The sequence below is a fragment of the Erithacus rubecula genome (genome assembly GCF_903797595.1).
Source record: "Erithacus rubecula genome assembly, chromosome: 1".
In the NCBI taxonomy this organism is placed as follows: domain Eukaryota; kingdom Metazoa; phylum Chordata; class Aves; order Passeriformes; family Muscicapidae; genus Erithacus; species Erithacus rubecula.
In genome coordinates, this window is record NC_136658.1 from 17,160,399 (window position 1) to 17,178,135 (window position 17,737).

The 17,737-nt window shown below is 39.7% G+C and overlaps 1 protein-coding gene across 4 annotated transcripts in view; it reads right to left on the reverse strand.

The window, feature by feature from the left end:
- Nucleotides 1–17,737, reverse strand: part of ALCAM (activated leukocyte cell adhesion molecule) — a 114,047-nt gene that overhangs the window by 18,679 nt on the left and 77,631 nt on the right. For all 4 annotated transcript variants that reach the window (XM_079302652.1, XM_079302651.1, XM_079302653.1 and 1 more), the window contains exons 2-8: nt 16,211–16,311; nt 13,334–13,553; nt 9,370–9,434; nt 8,898–8,985; nt 7,897–8,079; nt 3,197–3,324; nt 1,429–1,558 (exon numbers count right to left, since the gene is read on the reverse strand). In XM_079302652.1, coding sequence (XP_079158778.1) covers nt 1,429–1,558; nt 3,197–3,324; nt 7,897–8,079; nt 8,898–8,985; nt 9,370–9,434; nt 13,334–13,553; nt 16,211–16,311 — 915 coding nt within the window. The remainder of the gene's footprint in view (nt 1–1,428; nt 1,559–3,196; nt 3,325–7,896; nt 8,080–8,897; nt 8,986–9,369; nt 9,435–13,333; nt 13,554–16,210; nt 16,312–17,737) is intronic.

Consider the following 17,737-nt stretch of genomic DNA (forward strand, 5'->3'; position numbering starts at 1 on the left):
TTACAGAATTATTCCAGGCCACTGTACTTCATTTTTTAAAAAGGGCTTTATTTGCTGATAGAGATGTTTTGGAAAAAAAACAAACCAAAACCAAATGAACCCTGAGTGAAGTAAAGCAGTGGGGCACTGGAGTGCAGCTCTGAGTAGCTGCATTAGCTGCCAGCAGTAAAAAAGACTCATGTCTAGAAATTACAAGTTTCTCTGGCATAGTAAAGCTCTTTGAATGTGCAGACAAAATAGAAGAGTCAGGAAAACTGGCTTGTTGAAAATAGATTGGAACTGAGGAAGCCATTTTTTAGAGTAATTATTTATGAAAGTACAAGTAGACATGCAATCCACTTGGAGAAAAATTAAAGGGTCACTTACATCAGGGCAAAGCTACCTTTGCTATCCAGCAGTTCAGAGAGTGCAGCACAGAACCTTTTCAGGTTTTACATACCCAGCTCTTGGCAAAAAGAATGGGTGGGAAGGGTAACAACAGATGATCTTATTAAAGGCAAAAGATTCATTAAATATAACAGTGTAATTAGTCATGTACAGATATATTATGCATGTTATTATACCTCTCCAAGAAAAAAAAATTAAAACCAAGTATAGAAACATGAAGTTTGTTTTCATGTAAAGTATAACTACAGTGGAAGCTTTTAAAGTTCATTATCCTTCAGATCCCTCTGAACCTGTCAACTATTGGTGATACTGTGAAGACTACACACCATAAATGTTTTTAGGGGAAAACTACTACCCCTGCCTTGAGTCTTATTTCACAACCTGTAAAAGTACAGCAGAGTTTGAAAGAGTTCCTGCTCTTGTCTTCTACACAAAGAGATCAAAAGCAACTATTGCTTCAATGGCTCAACCTGCTCAACAGCTGCTTTTGAAGTGTGGTTGACAGTGTGACTAAATAATATCCAGCTGAAGAACATTTACTGAGCTCTGTAGCTCTCACAATCCTGGGAAAAGTAAAAAACCCTGAACATAATAACTTCCTAAGTTTCTTTTCTAGACTCCTTACACATCAACCTCATTGAGGGAATGGGAACTTGACAATGAAGAATGACCTTCAGTAGACCCTGTGGATCAGCTTCCATGTTTGTGTACATTCTAAGGCACAGGTGGAAGAGAATAATTTGCCCCATTCATGTTCACAAAAAAATTAAATAACAAAATCTCGCCATATGTGACAGTGTAATAGAGCCATGTACTATCCAAAGCTACATGAAGTGAAACTCTCTAAGCAATGAATTGAGAAAGTCAAGATTTTCAAACAGAAATACATTAGAATAAGTAGAAATGACCAGACATTCCTTCAAACCAACACTTCAGCTGTAGGTAATTGCACTAAGCTGCATACACAAAGCAGAAAAGCCTGCCCAGCAGGTCCAAGATCAGTTTGTATCCTGCCCAGGAGTGCAAAATGCAATGACTTACAGTGCACAGTGATGGTGGTCGAGTCCATCATGCTTTTGTCAGTCAGAGAGCACTTGTATTCCCCTGTTGCATTTCGTCTCACATCTGTCATTATGTAAGTGTCTGAGCTTCTTATACCTTCTGTTTCTCCCTGTGAGTGAAAAACAAGACATTTACTGTACATGGGCCTGCTAAACACACTAATTTTGGTTGGGGATTTTTTTAATTATAGGGATGGTAAAATACTCCAAAGTACATATAGACACTGCATCACTGAAGTGTAATTACCTATTAGTTAAACTAACATTTACTTCCTGCATGATAACATAATTTAAAAAAACAGCCACAATCAAGAGCTTACTCTTTTAATTGAATGATTAACTCGTTTTAATAGGATGTTAAAACACAAAACTTGAAAATTTAGCAGAGAAAAATACTCTACTACTAAGTATTGCAGAAATCAAAACAACAAAACAAATTGCGTTTCTAAATCTGATTCTGATACATTCAGTTTAGGATAAATCACAAACTGAATTGCACTGAGTGGAATCACTGTGCTGCATTTCACATTTTTGAACAACACAAGCACACTGGTGTTACGAATTAGTCAGCAAATGTTGCTTTATGGCTATCCAGTTCCCCAGCTTCCCCCTGATTACTGACTTTGACCAGCCTTGAAACAAGAATAGAATGATACCCCAATTCCTATCTCTGGACCCAGAAAGAGATTTAAAATACTGTGAGCCTTTCAAAGAGATCACCCACTGCAGCTCTCCTTGAGAGCAAGGAGCAGTATCAGGTAGCAGGGAGCCTGAAGATAAGACAAACCCTGCGTTAAGCTCCTCACTGTGATAGTGGAGCATGGAGAGATACCAGACTCCTTCTCCCTGGCATTTAGTGAGTTTCTAGGATGACTCACTGAATCTAAATGGCTGTTCTGAGATAAGGAGTTCAGCTGCTAGCCCCCCTTGCTCTCTCCAGCAATTCAAACATGCTGGAGCCCAGAGTGGATGATTGTGTTCAGAGGGTGACAGGCTGGCTTTGGAGCATCTGAAAGGACACCACTTGTGCTTCTCGCAAGAGCAGCTCTGCTCAGTGCTGCAGCAGGAACAAATGGGGCATATCAAATAGGAGTGGGAAGCAGGACATGGCAACAAGGACCAGGAGTCTTAGAGTATAAAGCCACATCTGTCTGTGGATTTCACCAGTACTAAGAAGATTAATGAGAATAAGGTCTTTATTTTTCTCAGTCTGTGTCTTACACATTTTACAGATTTCTTCTCTTGTACTGTCACACACATTATTTTTTTGTGTTATTATGCCATCAAACAAATAATTAAATGAAGAAAAGAAATTGCACAAAGATTAATCTGTGAAAGACCAAACAAATAGCTGAATTAATTTGCTGTACTTTCACTGCTGGATCTGTGTTATGACAACAGATAAGACAGTTTTCTTCAAGATGCTAAACTGCTGTAATCAAAACTGTTTATTACAACACCTGATGATAGGAAATGAAGCCTAATAATTTTCAATAGGTCTAAACTCCTGAAAAATTTGGATGGGCTGAGGGAAAGGAGAGCGTTTTGTCAAAAACATTTTGCCAACTGAGGTGAGGCGTTCTCAGAGCATGATGATATAATGGTCAATGCCTATCTCCAGTGTTTGTCACACGAAATTCCTTTCTTCATTTGTTACAAAGCCACGTATACACTGACATGTAGCAATGTCTGCAGGAAGGAATGATACAGAATATTTCACTAGGCAGCGACAGCAAGGCAGGACTTACTGGAATGTAAAACAGGAACTCCTGTGGAGGAGGGTTGCCATTTCCTGAGCACTTCAGAGTGATGTTATCGCCCTCTTTAATGGTGCTACTTTGTGGCAGCACTTGAATAGTCACCTTCTCTGTTGGGTCTGTGAAAACAATGTACATATGTAACAGCTTCAGCATAATCCACACAGCCACACTATGCATACAATATTCATGGCCCCAAAAAATGCAATTTTATCATCCTGCAGCTGAAAATATTTGCATGTGTAGATCTTCTTATAAAAGAACTTGAAGTCAATCACACTTTTCTATATTTTTGCCAATTAAGTGCGAAGAAGTTGTACAACATACAATTCATTTTTCTTCTCCAAAATACCTGTAACTGAAACAGCAATGATTACAACCATGTCATGTGCTTTAAAGCAAAATAAATCCTGATTAGTATGAACCATTTCATGGTGTGATTTCATTATGAGGGATTAACTTGTCCTCTGTGAAATTTCTCCAGTTTGGAGGACTGCAGCAATCAGAAAAACAACTGAAGCTCTCAACACCATGTATTAGTACTAGATAATAGCCTTCTGGCATTAAAAAGAAATAAATATGAACTAAGAAACTATGTTCAGCCTGTTCTATATGCTGATCACTACAGGCTTTCAGAAAGATAAATCTGGTGAACATAATAGGACCCTTAACATAGTCAACAGAACAGTAAATGTAACATATTTCTGTCATGTTCACTGAAGTTGAACTATAACTTACATTTTACTTTCATAATTTTTTTAAAGCAGAGTATTCTGTAGCAGATGCTATTCTTTCTAAGTAGAGGCCTAAATATAATTTTCAAAAAACAAAGTCAAATGAACAAAGTTAAAATTATAGGGGCCGATAACTCATATTATTTTAATTTCAAAGGATAAATAAAATTCCATCAAAAATGGCAGTCCTACATTAAGATAGAGCACAGAGCACCTTATTAGACACTAAAAATCTCCAGAGCAGAGAAAGCCCTGGCTGACAGGTGATTTTGTGTGTGTAGTGAAGCGTGTGCTGCACAGCCCTCCCGACCCTGCAGGCATTCATCACATCTGTGCCTGGTGGGAATTCTCAGCACCAGGAGCTGCATTTCACTGTGGCCTCTGCAGCACTGAGAGCCCCAGCACAGCCCTCCAGGGCAGGATGGATGCTGAATCCAGCCAGCCACAGCCTCCCTCCTGCAGAGCCTCTGCTCCCATCCACAGCCAGACAAGTATCTCAGCACCTTCAGAGATGAAGCTCAACTTTGCCTGCTTGGAAAAAGGAATGCCCAGCATCACTGCTGGTATGGAACACAACAGAGGCAATGAGATAGCTGGCCAGGAATGACATGCAATCCCCTGGTAGCTGCTGGGTCAAAAAAACTCAGTTTCAGGGGCTGCTGAGAAATGTCTTTCCTTCTGCCAAGTTTATGTTAAGATAAAGTTATCATAAAGAATGTCTAGATATATGCTGGAATTGCTTAGGCTTCGTCTCGAGACTGAAATGGGAGGAATTAATAAAAAGGAAGACTTTAGGATCTCAATTTAGAACAGGTTTTTCCCCACAGAGATAAACAGGACTGGATTAAAAATGGACACAGTTAAACAAAAGTTACATTCTTGCAAACCACCGGCCTTTTCTGTAGAAATATCCTACCCTTTTATCTACTGCAATCAACCAGGAGCAAATTTTAATTTGCTAAACTAGAAAATAATCCCAAACACACAGAAATAAACAGCAACAGACTACTTTAACTGTTGTCTAAGATGAAGAGGTCATTCTTGTGAGGAAGATGCAGCCTGACAAGAGGAAGGTGGTGTCCATGCAGAGTGGTGCTTGGTATGAATATTGCACTCCCTGCTTTCACTAGCAGCAGCAGCCTGGAGAAGGCACATCTTGCCTCTCAGTGCCACACATGCCTGACTTGGCCCATCTTACTTTGTGCTTTTGCAAATCTGAGACTCTGCTCTCTACAACAGCAAAATCCCAGGAGCCAGCACCAAAAAGCAGCCATTAGTAACAAATGCTGCTATCCCAGAGCTGCCCCAGCCACATTTCAAGGAAAACACCAACCCTGGAAGCAGCTTGAGTGTGAAGTGTCTTTAATCTGTTATGTGAAGCAGTTTATCCATAACAGACACCTAACAACAGGGCATGACTGGGAAGTCTGCCTGACAAACATTATCTTTTTACACTGATTAATGCTGAGCAGAACCCCACATAACTGGAACCTAGATAATTAAATATCTGAGATACTATCTAAGTGTCCAGCTCCAAGACTTCTCTCCCAGTACTCCTTGCTTTCAGTAGCTTCCTTGCTTGCAGCTGCAAAACCAAGCACATAACTGCTGTTAGCTGAGCTAAATTATCCTAATCCAAGTAACATCCAACACAACAAGAGCTAATTCACTCTTCTTGTCATACTAGGTTACAGTGGTTAGCTCCTTCCAGGATGTGAACTAGTTATTAAACTCTTGAGTACGAAAGACTGTACTAACTCAATGCAAAAGACAAAATACAAAAACAAAACTAACAATATAACATTTCTTAGATCCTGACTGAATAGATTTATCATTAAAAAAATCTTCTGAAGGCATAGTTTTAATCATGCTCTCCCCATTTCTTTAAGAGAAAAAGGAAAGTTGCAAAAAATGAGTAGTAGGTCTCTATGATTTTGTTCTATTGCTTTAGAGATTCAAAATATCTCAGTTTTCACAGTCAATCTAAAATAAAAAAGGCTGAAAGACTTCATTTCTGAAGAGCTGGTGTCTGCCATTTTTTTTGCATTGTATTTGACTCATTAAAAAAATCACAATTATTGAGAAACTAATTAGGAACACTGAATTAAACTATAAAAGCAAAACCAAATCAGTCAGGTCATTATCATCAACTAAAAGCAGTCATGAAATGCATCTGGTGAAGCCTGGACATCTACTAATGAAGAATTTCACTAATTCATTTGGAGATGTGTTTATGCAGAGTAAGGATCTGAAGTTACAGCAGATGAAAATACTCAGAAAGAAAATTGAGCAACTCCACACTCTGAAGCCAAAGTTCATACCTGAGGCCTCTTCAGTCCTGAAGGTGTGCCTACCTCCCAGTATTTGCTAATAAGCAGCACACTGCCAAAATTAATTAAATTGTGTTTTACTAGACCAGGACTAGAAGAGCTAGTTTATCAAACATTAAATCTTTATACAGAGGGCACACTACACATGGCCAGTGACCATCCCAGAGCCATGCAGCCTTCCTTTCCCTTCATACAGGGTAGATCTTACTTGCAAGTGCATGTAGCACACACACCACAGAAACCTGGAACAGCCTCACCCTCGACAGGTGAAGTGGCTCAAGCATGAAAGCAGAGGGGAAATGAGGACAGCACAGCATCTCTTGCCAAGTAATATCACCAAATGCTTTCTGGTCATTTTGTCTCTTTCCTGGGAACATCTGCCATGCACAGCAGGAAGTATTCATGGTTATGGGGCTCCACAAATGACAGAAAAAAACACAGTGAAATTTGGTACCCGGCTTTAAAAAGCAAAACAAAAAAAAAAAAAAAAAAAAAAGAAAGAAATGCCTCTAGGTTTAAAGTGATGGGATAGGTGACTGCAGGCTTGAAACACCTATGGTATTCCCAAACAGCTGTCCCAAAGGTTTTCTTCTGTATTAGTTCTGCTGGTTGTCATTCTGGAGAAACAGCTGGTAAAAAAGGCAACCCTAATTTCTGATGAAACCAAAGAGCAGCTGCTTTATTTGAGCAAGGTAAAACTGATCCCTTCCCCGTGGCTCAACAAACTTTACCTGTAGAGGAAAAGTAGCTACTGTCCAGGCAGAACACACACAGGGCACTTGCAGCCTTTGGCTTTTGTTTTCAAGGCAGAGGTGCACTCACACTACCTGGAGAAATGTGCAGAGTGGGAACACTTGACTGGACATATTGTCTGTGTCCTGCTCCTCCCTATTCTGCTGTGACTTGCTGCCTTCTACAGTCCTTCAGAAGTGTCATTTTACAAGACTTTGAAATGTCTCTTCCCCTGGTCTCTAAGTGCTGCCACCTCCTCTGATCTTTTCTTGCCAACAGCCTGTTTTGTTTATTCAAAGGAACATTATTTCCACATCCGTCAGTAACACAGTAAGGAAGCTGCTTTAGAATTCAGTCCAGTTAGAAGCAATTATTTACACAAATCCTCTACTTAAAAGTCTACCAATATTCAAATGTTACATTTTAAATGTAAAACATAGTGTCTTACAGCTGTAGATAAGCATTTTGTGCAAGGTAGACAGACAGCATTAACTGCTTGGTGCTGATTTTGAAAAGATGAAAAATAAATATTTGAGTTTACTAGAAATTGTATTGTGTCTACTGCATATTTCAGGGGGCACAGAGAGTCACTTTTATCAACCACTATAATTTCTCTTAAAATTCTCCAAAGCCTATTTCACTGTAGTTTTTTATGGCTATCATTTTTCTCTTGTCAATGAAATCTTGATATTCAGGAAAAATGAACTCTCAGATAAATCTAAAGATAGTAAGAATTACTTTGGTAATGTACTCAGACCTTCTTGATGCAAATCAGTTTTGAAGCAACCATTTCAACAGCCAAGCACTCTCTAATTCTGTAAACTGTTTCTGATTTTGCTTTCCCTTGCCCTGCAGGTAGATTTTGTACAGCAAATGATGCTTTTCAATAACTTACAGTGAACATCGAAGACAACTGGTTCAGTCTGCATTGTTTTCTGGCCAGAAGGTCCATAATAAGTCACAATACAAGAAAACTTGGCATTTACATCTTCCTTTGTTGGCATGTACTGCAGAGACGATTTCATGGTGAAGAGTCCGGTTGTTCTGTCCACAGTCTTCTGCAAGTTTATGACCACAACTGAAAAGGAAATAATCTTTCAGTGCCACCCAGACAGAATTTGAAACCCTTTTCCTGTATGTTTGCAGCCTGTTCTGCATTTGAGATCAGGCTGCAAACACACTAGAAACATCACATGTTACCCAAGAGCTTGTGTACTTTTTCTCTAGTACTGCCACTGAAGTATATCAGGAATATTTTACCAACAACACACTCCTAACCTACCAAATATTTTAAATCAAATCCAAATAAAAAACTAGTTGCAAACTGGTAGGATTATTAATACAAATATCAGCCTAATTTGTAAGACAGACAGAAAGCCTCAAAAAAGATGGCAAGAAATTAAGAATCAAATTTAGTTTTTTAAGCATTCTCTAATGTATTGAAGGAAAAATATTGTAGCCTTATAATTCTGTCAAAGTTGAAAAGAAGGAAAAAAAAAGTTCTTACATATGCTGAAAAATAAATAGTTGTATAAGATGATGGTTTGTGTGGTCCAAAGCACAATATTGGACAGGCACAAAACTGAGACAGTTAAAACCTTGCAAGAAGTTGGAAATCAGATACAGATTTTATTAGTTACACAGGCTTAAAAATAGTTTTGTGATAGAATTAATAAAGGCAATTCTCCTCTCCATGATTTGTATTTAAAACTGGAACTGAAACAGAAAGAATATATAGCATAGTGTGAAAGGCCTGAACATCTCCTTCAACTGCATCTTTCCATATGAGCAGTTTTTCCCAAAGGAAGAACACATTAGAATAAGGCAGATCAGCCCTTACAAGCACAAATCTTCATGCACACAGCCATGGGTGGATCCAGGGCCACCAAAACATACCATCATCCACGGGATGCAGAACTCTCCCGTTCTTGTACCACGTGACATTGCCCTCGGGATAGCTGTCCCTTGACACACACTCCCCAAGCTGCAAAACACACAGGAATCAGACACTGGTTTCCTCCATGAGGTTTTAACATAATTCAGTTTTTACTTATGCTGTTTTGGGTCAAAAGGTGTAAAAAGTTCAAATGCTTAATCTCGGCCACTTTTCTTAAATAGGGTGTATCAAATCAGGGAGGTGCAATTTGGAAGAGGGTAGTGGGTCTAAGATCAGGGTGGCCCTTGTTGGCAGATCAGGCAGGAATAAATATATAAATAGTGACAAGGTAATTGTTCTGTGCTCAGCCTGGCTATAGACTCACAGGCAGGTGTTCATTCACCTCCCTGAGCAATCCATCACCCTTGCCTGGATGTTAAGGGACTTCAGGCAGCTCTTGGGAACACAAGTGAGGGAGAATGCTGCTCTTACCATTTGTAGCTTCTCTGTTTCTAACAGTTTTGCTTGATGTAAGATTTCTGGTTGAGAGGGTTGTTCTAAAACATAAATAGGATAAAAGTACTGGTGAAGGGAGCACAAACAGCTGTTTGAAAAACAAAAAAATACTAAAAATATGTGGACTTTTGAAATGAAGCAGAAGAATCTATCCTCATACAATCTTACCTACATTTCCCATTAAAAGAAGAAAAGGGAAAGTACTGTTTCAATATTAGCAAAAACACAAGAACAAACTCTCACTTTAAATGTGCCACAATGTAGTCTGAAAATGCATCTTTTAGCCAGACATCTTTTAGCTCACCATCCAGGAGGAGAGAACCTGATCTGATCTATCAATTTATAGGATACACATGCTGGAGAAGGAGCCAGTAGTAGAGAAACTATTGTAATAAAAAAAGCAGCTTTCCTGCAGATATTACTGTAGCTGAGCTGTCAACATTATAAAGGAACAAATTCAACCAAATTATTCTTCTAATGTTCATTTTTCATAACTGGGATTATTACATTTCAGAAATTCAGATGATAGAGAAAAGTGCAATTATTTTAACCAATTCTGTGTTAGTTATGACTCTCTTAAAAAAAAAACCCAACTTTTTCTTCAATGCCAGCTAGTCTTCTTATTTACTTTTATTATGGTAGATGGATCTCTTAGCTTGCCAAAGTGGAGGATCTATCAGTGTTTCCATCATAAAAGACTACTTTCTAGGGACTATATAACTTGTCTGTTAAAACAGTTTGGCCTGAAGCCCGGAATGCAAATTTTTATCTCCAAAAGAGACAGTTTTTGCCACAATTTTAAGAGAAGAGGGGAAGAGTGAAAGGGAAAAAAAATAAATCAATGTCTATACAGTCAAAGAAAGGCTCTACACCCTATCTGTACTGCTTAAACACGCATACTTTTACAGAATGAAACATTCTTAACCATGTCAGCTTACAGAACCCTTTCCCCAAATCAAGCTTCCTAAATAATACTGTATACATGTCAGTAATCCCAGCCCTTAGAGAACTTCACCACTTGCCAAAGTCTCTGCACACACTGATGAAGTCACTGATGTGCAGATGCACTGCTCCTGCTGTCACAGAAATACCCAGCCCGTGTGTTTTCCCCATAAACTATTTTATTTGTGTGCCTGTTTACGTGCAAATGCACAAATACTCTTCACTTGGATGATTACCCCGAGATGGAACAAAATCAGGTCAAAAGGGAAATGAAAGTGAATGAAAGAAGGTATCCATCTGACATTTTTCAAATAACTTTGCTTGTGGCAAAAACTAAAAGCAAACAAAAGACACAGTCAAAACTATATACTAAGACTGTCATATTTTCTTCAAAAGACTAATAAAGATTTTTATTTTTAGGAGATATACACATGTTTATTTCTCTTTTGTTAGTTTTAAAGGAAAAAGGTTGATATTTTCTATATAAGAACCTGTCAAGAACAAAATATTTTCATGTCAATTCAAGAAAATGTCATTTTACAAGACCATTCAAAGGTCTACTGGGTCAGATTTTTGGGTCCCATAAACAAGGCTAGCTGCCTGCCTGTCCCAGTCACCAGCTGTCCAAGCCCTGATACCATCCCTCACCTCAGCTCTGCTTCTTTTTGCCTCTCCTCTCCCTAGGATGGTTAAAGTGCCTGGTTTTGGTGTGCTGGATGAGGGGAAGGGAGGCCCCCTCGCTCTGCAGCTGCTGTGTGGGGCTCTCCCATCCTGAGTGCTCTGTGGCTGAGCAGATGTTGCAGTGGAGAGGCTGCACCTGCTCTCTTGAGCAGCCTTGGAGAGGAAACTCCTGCTGCAGATCCCCTGGCTGCTGCATGTGCACCAAGGTAATTCACTCTAAAACACTGACTTGGCATTTACCAGCTCAGCCTCTGAAGGGACTGAAAATTTTAAACTTGGCAGCAAACCCCACTTTGGTGGGTTTGCAACTTCAGCACACTGCTTATCTCTCAGCTTAAGAGCTTGCCAGAGTACTTTGCAACTCTATATAGGCCTCATAATAGAGGGGAAAAGAGTTCACTGCCTACAAAGCCAAGCGCCAGTGCAGCAGGACAGCAGCTCCTGTCTGCTGGGCTGCTCTGCTCTGAAAACTGGCTATTTAATTCCACAAAAAAAAAAACTGCTGACAGCATCCATCTGGAAAGCTGGTATTGCTTGTTTGAGTAGTCAGTGAGAGAGACTAGCAGGTGGTACCTGCAGAGTGAGCCAATTCAGCTCCTTAGTGTGAGATAATCAGGTAGCACAGCTGAGGATGGAACAAGCTCCAGCAAAACTCAGAATCAGTCATGGCTTCTGGGATGCAGCTGAGTTTCAGGTGCATGAGATTCTGGTTTATTAGGGTCACACTGCAGCAGCCTGGCTCTGTACCTGTGGCTCAATGACTTAGAAACTCTCCTCATTAAATAAATGAAGCTTACCAGCTACTCTTAATTCTTCTACAATTAAAGCAAGAAAGCAACTAAAAATGAGAACTTAAAAACCAGACTCAAGACAATTAAATGCAAAGAAAAGTTAAGAGAACCATAAATAAAGTTCTGAATGTGAAGTGAAAAAACACAAAGGTAATTTTGCTTGCAGCACTAAGTTGGCCATATTACATGCGTGGCATCCTCCTGTCTTATCTTCCTTAGTAAATAGAAGCTTTCTCTATTAGAATTAATGCACAGAATAAACCAGACAAGCTGTGCTCCATGGCTGACTTAGCATTGTGTTAATACTTAGTAGAGTACCCAGTAATTCAAGCAGTTAGTGCTTCATTTTACCATATACCACTGCCTCATCTACATATTTACTACTGTGCAATAAGTAAACATGATAATTCTTTATCATCTCCTTTGAAGCACTGTGTTTACTATGTGTGCTCTGAGCACACTCCTCCCTGTTGTCATTAATTCAATTGTTCCTGCAGTCAAATCGGAAGTGAAACGAGGAAATTACTATTGGCTCCTAATCTAGCTTTAAACTCATTTATGTGACTGACAGCATAGATATCACTGAGAACTCACTGACACCTTCTACCTGAGAGAAGCAAAAGACTGCCCTTCCAAAACATGAATTTGATATCTTTGAAACTGCCTGTACCTGCAGTCAGCATGTTTCCACAACAGACTTACTCTGACTGCAAAAATCTGTGCCTGAAGAGCAACAAAGGCCACAAGCCATATAAAAACATGAAGCTAAGGAAGATAAGACACCGCAGTCACAGTGCTGTGTCCCTAAAAAACCACAATGGACACCTCCCCAGGCTGACTCAGGGTTTGATGGATTACACTTCTGCTCTGAACCAGCAGCAGGAAAGGACCAGGCTTGTCCCTGCTGCTGTGTGAGCTCTGAGCTGGGCCTTGCAATGCAGTCCAGCCTTGCCATTGAGCTGTAGGACTCCAAACACTACTGAACCTTGCTGTGCTCTGGGAGACTGGCACCTCTCCTTCCTACCATTCAGCAGGGGACAAAACAAGCATTTGGGGCTGGTAGCTCATTTTCCAGCCTCCTGCTCTGTCCCTCACAGTTTGTGCTGTTGCACAGTAGCTGCTCAGAGCCACTTCAAACCTCCCCTGAAATCCTACAGACTGCACACGGTTAATGTTTCCCTCCTGCAGAAAAAATTGCTCTGAGAACAAATGGAAAATAATCAATGCTAATTTTACATTTTTCATTTCCAAGGCCAAATGACATCACATAAGTGAGTCATTATCAAAGCCTAAAATTCTCTTTGAGCCAGCACTTATCATGAATAAACTGCAAGTGCAGGCAGTCCTGTTACATAAATGCCACCAGTAGATTACATTTTTGAAAGCTGCAGAAATTTGCTAGTCTTAGTAATTTACTGAGCCAGACTTACTTTCTTGGCTTTAATCCTGCCTTAAACAAAAGTTTCTGTAATTTATGATTCAGATGCTGATGAACGTTAATGGTAGTAAAAACTAGATTTACTTACTGAAAACTTTGACTATCGTCGGCTCTTCGGAGACATCATCTTCTGTAACTAGCATACATACAAATCTCTTTTCATCACTGATTCTTGCATTCTTGATGGATAATGTATAGTTTTCTGAGAGACTCAACCTGTCTTTGTAGTCTGGTACATCATCATACTGTACATTTTTTTTTGTTGATGATCTGAAGGCAATAAATACTGGAGATCCATTTGGCATTTCCTACAATAAAAGGATAAACACTCATTTTAAAATTCCTGAAGATTTGCAATTGGTACAAACCTATAATTAGAAAAATATCTGCTAACTGTATCAGATTACTTTTTCCCCTGAGTAATTTCTGCTGTACATAGAAGAAATTCAGTGTTATAAGATCTAGTTTAAGACTGCCATGGTACACATTGAGAATATCACCAGTAGAAATTATTTAAATCCTTTAGCTCAATCTCAGCATACCAAAGGGCTTCCTCTGATAAAAGCTGGTGTTTTTGGCAGCCCTTGCCACTGTCTGTATGAAAAAGTATTTGAAATAGAAGCATGTGTGAGCTAGTCTCAACAGCTCCAATTTCCTTTTTTTCATTATTGTTTTACATATTCATATTGTTTATTTGGGATATTTAGACTTCATTTCAAATGCAGGATTTAATCAGGCATAACTGCCTATTTTATTCTAAATTAGCTCTTAGCTTTTATTTCCCTTTGTCTTTAAAGGACCCAAGATCTTGTAGCATGGGAATATACATACAATCAAATATTCTTAATCTGCAAAGTATTGTTTTCTAGACATCCTCCTTATGCAGTTGCCATCCCAAGAAGGAATACAAAGTTGGCAGCCTTGCAAAAATCTCTCATATTAAAAAAAACAAAAATCATTTTTAGGAGGGACAAAGTTACAGGGGCAGTTCTACAGGATTTGACAAATACATGCACCCAGCAGGGACAGACAGTGTGTGCCTTTATTTAAAGAGAGGTGAAACACTGGTTCTGTCTTTACGTTCAGTATTGTGCTGGGTGCAGGAAAAGGTTTTCATTCTCTTTTATCCCTTATACCTTGCAGCTCTGATGTTAGCAGTGTTCCCAGCAAAATACCCCAGCTGGACTACAGAGCCCACAAGAGCATGATGATGCTGTGACAGGATGAGTGGTGTCAGAGCTGGGCAGGGAGCATGAGGCACCAGCTGGTTGTGAAGTTTAAATTCCCTTACAGTCTTTTTCCCCTCCTACTTTTAACTCTTGGATTTGTCTAATCTCTGTCACACAGAAAACACTGTCTTGATGCTCTTGACAAGAAGTTGGCTGTCAAGTGGAAATGAGCTCCTAACTCCTGCAGCCCACCCAGCTGCAAGCACACAAAGGCAGACACTGAAGTGAGCAACAACTGCCATGGTGAAAGTCTCCCAGTGCCTCCAGGTTCCCACCAGGAACCCAAATTGCTCCTTACAAGGCAGCAGAGCAGGAAACAGAGTTCATCCTTCCAATGAAATAATCACCTGACAGAAAAAAACTAATCCAACCCTCTCTGTTGCCATGCTGTGAGATGCCCTTGGAGAAAAAGTACCACTTTCCCTTGGTTGTGTGGGCTGTCAACAATTTCATACAACAGCAACTTAGATAGGCTTCTTTGTATGTTAGGTTTTGTTTCTTTTTCCATTCAGAAGAAGCTGCAACATCTCCACTTGCTGCTTGGTATGTGTCCAACACAGACAATCCAAATGCAATGGGAAGAGAAAATGCATTTCATTTTTTCAGAATATCCTTGCATCTTCAGAGAGTTGGACTTGTGTCTTCCCAAGAAAAGTCAGCAGACTGAAAAAGACACTGCAAAATGTAGGCACTCCATCTTCTGAATGCTCACATGGAACAGTTTTACTGTCCCTTTTTGGGACAACACTCTCCCCAGACTTCTGACTTAATTTCCTGAAAATTGTTTGCAGGAAAATGACTATTGAGTGGATGTGGGCTGAAAAAGCTGAAAACCTGAAGAAGGAGCTAGGGGAAAACAGGACTCTCCCCAGCACAGGCAGATCATTCTCCTGTAAAAATAGGCTGGTGGATGCCATTTGCAAAAAGAGAGGGAGAACTACATAATTTTAAATCCACTAGAAATTATCTATTATTGCAGGCACATTTTGTTTGAGAAGAGAAAATTTAGATGAACTTCACTGAGGCAGGAAAAGGGGTTCACTGAGAAGCAAAAGGGGTTTGGTATCCCAGGTTTTCATCCACATATGCTTCCAGGTTTCCTTTGACTTTGAGATGCAGATTCTCCTTGTGACCTGGGACAGCAATCATGTACAGGAGAAGCTCATCCTATGGTGTTCTACTGCAGGCTGACCAGCACACCTAGACAGCACCCATGCTTTTGCCCCTGTTCCCTGCCAGAAATGGCAGAGTGAAACCACCAGCAATGCTCCCAAGGTCAGCTCTGCTCTCTTGTCTGCTGTGCATTGAGCACAATGAAGCCTGAAAAAGATCCAAGTGACTGTCAGATCAACCAAAGATGGGGACAGGGCTTTTTCCCAGGGATGGAGCACACTCTGCTTCAGGCAGCTGACTTCAAAAGTGCTCAAATGTACAACGAGGGCTCTGTCAAGTGAGCGAGACACCACGGGACAACATACCAGATCTCTAATACAGGTTGGCAGAGAACTCCTGAATAATTACTTCTCTTGAACAATGAGATTAATTCCTCAAACCTCTAATATGCACTTGGCAGAAATTGTGCAGCTTGGAATCCTGCAGTCTTACAAACACAGGAATAAATGGCTTCATACATGTGGCAGAAACCCCATCAACTGGAATCTTAAAATCTCACACACACACAAAATACACATCATTCTGTAACATCTCTAATAAATATAAAGAGAAGATATACTTACATATTTCCATTTTCCAAACATAAGACCATCTGGTACTTCTAGAGGACAAGGCATAGTAATAGTGTCTCCATATATTGCATTTACTGTGTACAATCCCAGAGCTGGAGGAGAAACAGAAAGAGAGGAAACAATTTTAAATGTTTTCTTGAATTCCCATACACTAGCTAATACCAGCCTATTGCAACAGCAGCTTCTTTGCAAGAGGTTATTTTCCAGCATGTAGGATTTATCCCCAAACCTGTAACAAAACAGAATTCCTGTTACTAAATTTGTTAAGTGACTGTTATGATCTTTTTGGACCCATACTTCCTGCCAGAGTCAATGGAAACTAAGTGGATTTCTAAACAGGATTATACCTGCCCAATCAGATGAATATCTACACTACAATCAGGACAGTCTCTAAGCTAAAATGTACAAAGGGAAAATCTCCAAACCTTTATTTTCTTCATCTGAAAAAACAGCCTGGAGAGAGAGGTTTCATTGCAACACAATATTGTGGGGAGGCCAGCAAAGAAGTGATACTCTGACTGCTGTATAAGATTAAAAACATAGGAAATGATGACAGAAAAAAAGGAATGATGATAAAACCTAGGAAACAAAAAAAAAACCAACCCCCCCACCCAAAAAAAAAAAAAAAAAAAAAAAAAAAAAACCAAACCCAAACAAACAAAAAAATAAAGCTAGTCTGCATATTTAGATTTTGGAAAAAATGAAGTGAAATGCTTCCATGAATTATTTAAGAACAGCTTTTTTAGAAACATCAGCATAATGTTATTGTGCTAATGCATATAAATTTACAGAATAAAACTGACATACTTATTTTCATTGTCCAAAACATGTGAATTGAACAAAAACAACAGACCCTAGAGTGATGAAGTGCTGAAATGCAGGGAAGCTTAAAGGGGAAGATGTTACAACTTGGTGCATTTGCTACAAGGCAATTGTTCTCCTCCTTTCCTTAGCTGCCTCTTGTTTGCTGCTCCTTGCACTGGAGAGAGATTTTGCCTCTAGTGTTTGCCCAGAGAGTGAGTTGGCTGCCTGCTCTCAGCCACACATCTGCAACTTCTGTCAGATGCTTTGCCCAGAGTCTCAGGAACTCCCCTTTGCTGTCCCCTCATTTGCAACTGGAGATAAGGGCTTGCTGCCAAAGGAACTGTATTTAAGGGAGTGAAGTAAGATGCTGCAGATATAGCCAAGCGTTTCTGAGGAGAATCATCCATTCCTCCCAGAAACACTAATTTTTCTGGAGATTCAGCCCTTCCTTTCTATAGCTGGAAAATGAAACATGCACCCCCAAAGACCTGAGCCACAGATCCCTTTGCTTTTCCCAAGTCCAAAGGCCTGGACAATCTGACAACTCTACAGAGCACACAGATGCACTCAATAGGGAGGTTTTTCCAAGGAATTGGTTTTTGTTTTAAAGAAAATAATGCCTTTTCAAAGAGCCAAACATTGAATTCCTCGCCTGCAATTTAAACTAGAAAGACTCCAGAGCATTTTTCTCAGGTGAGGACTCCAGAGCTCACT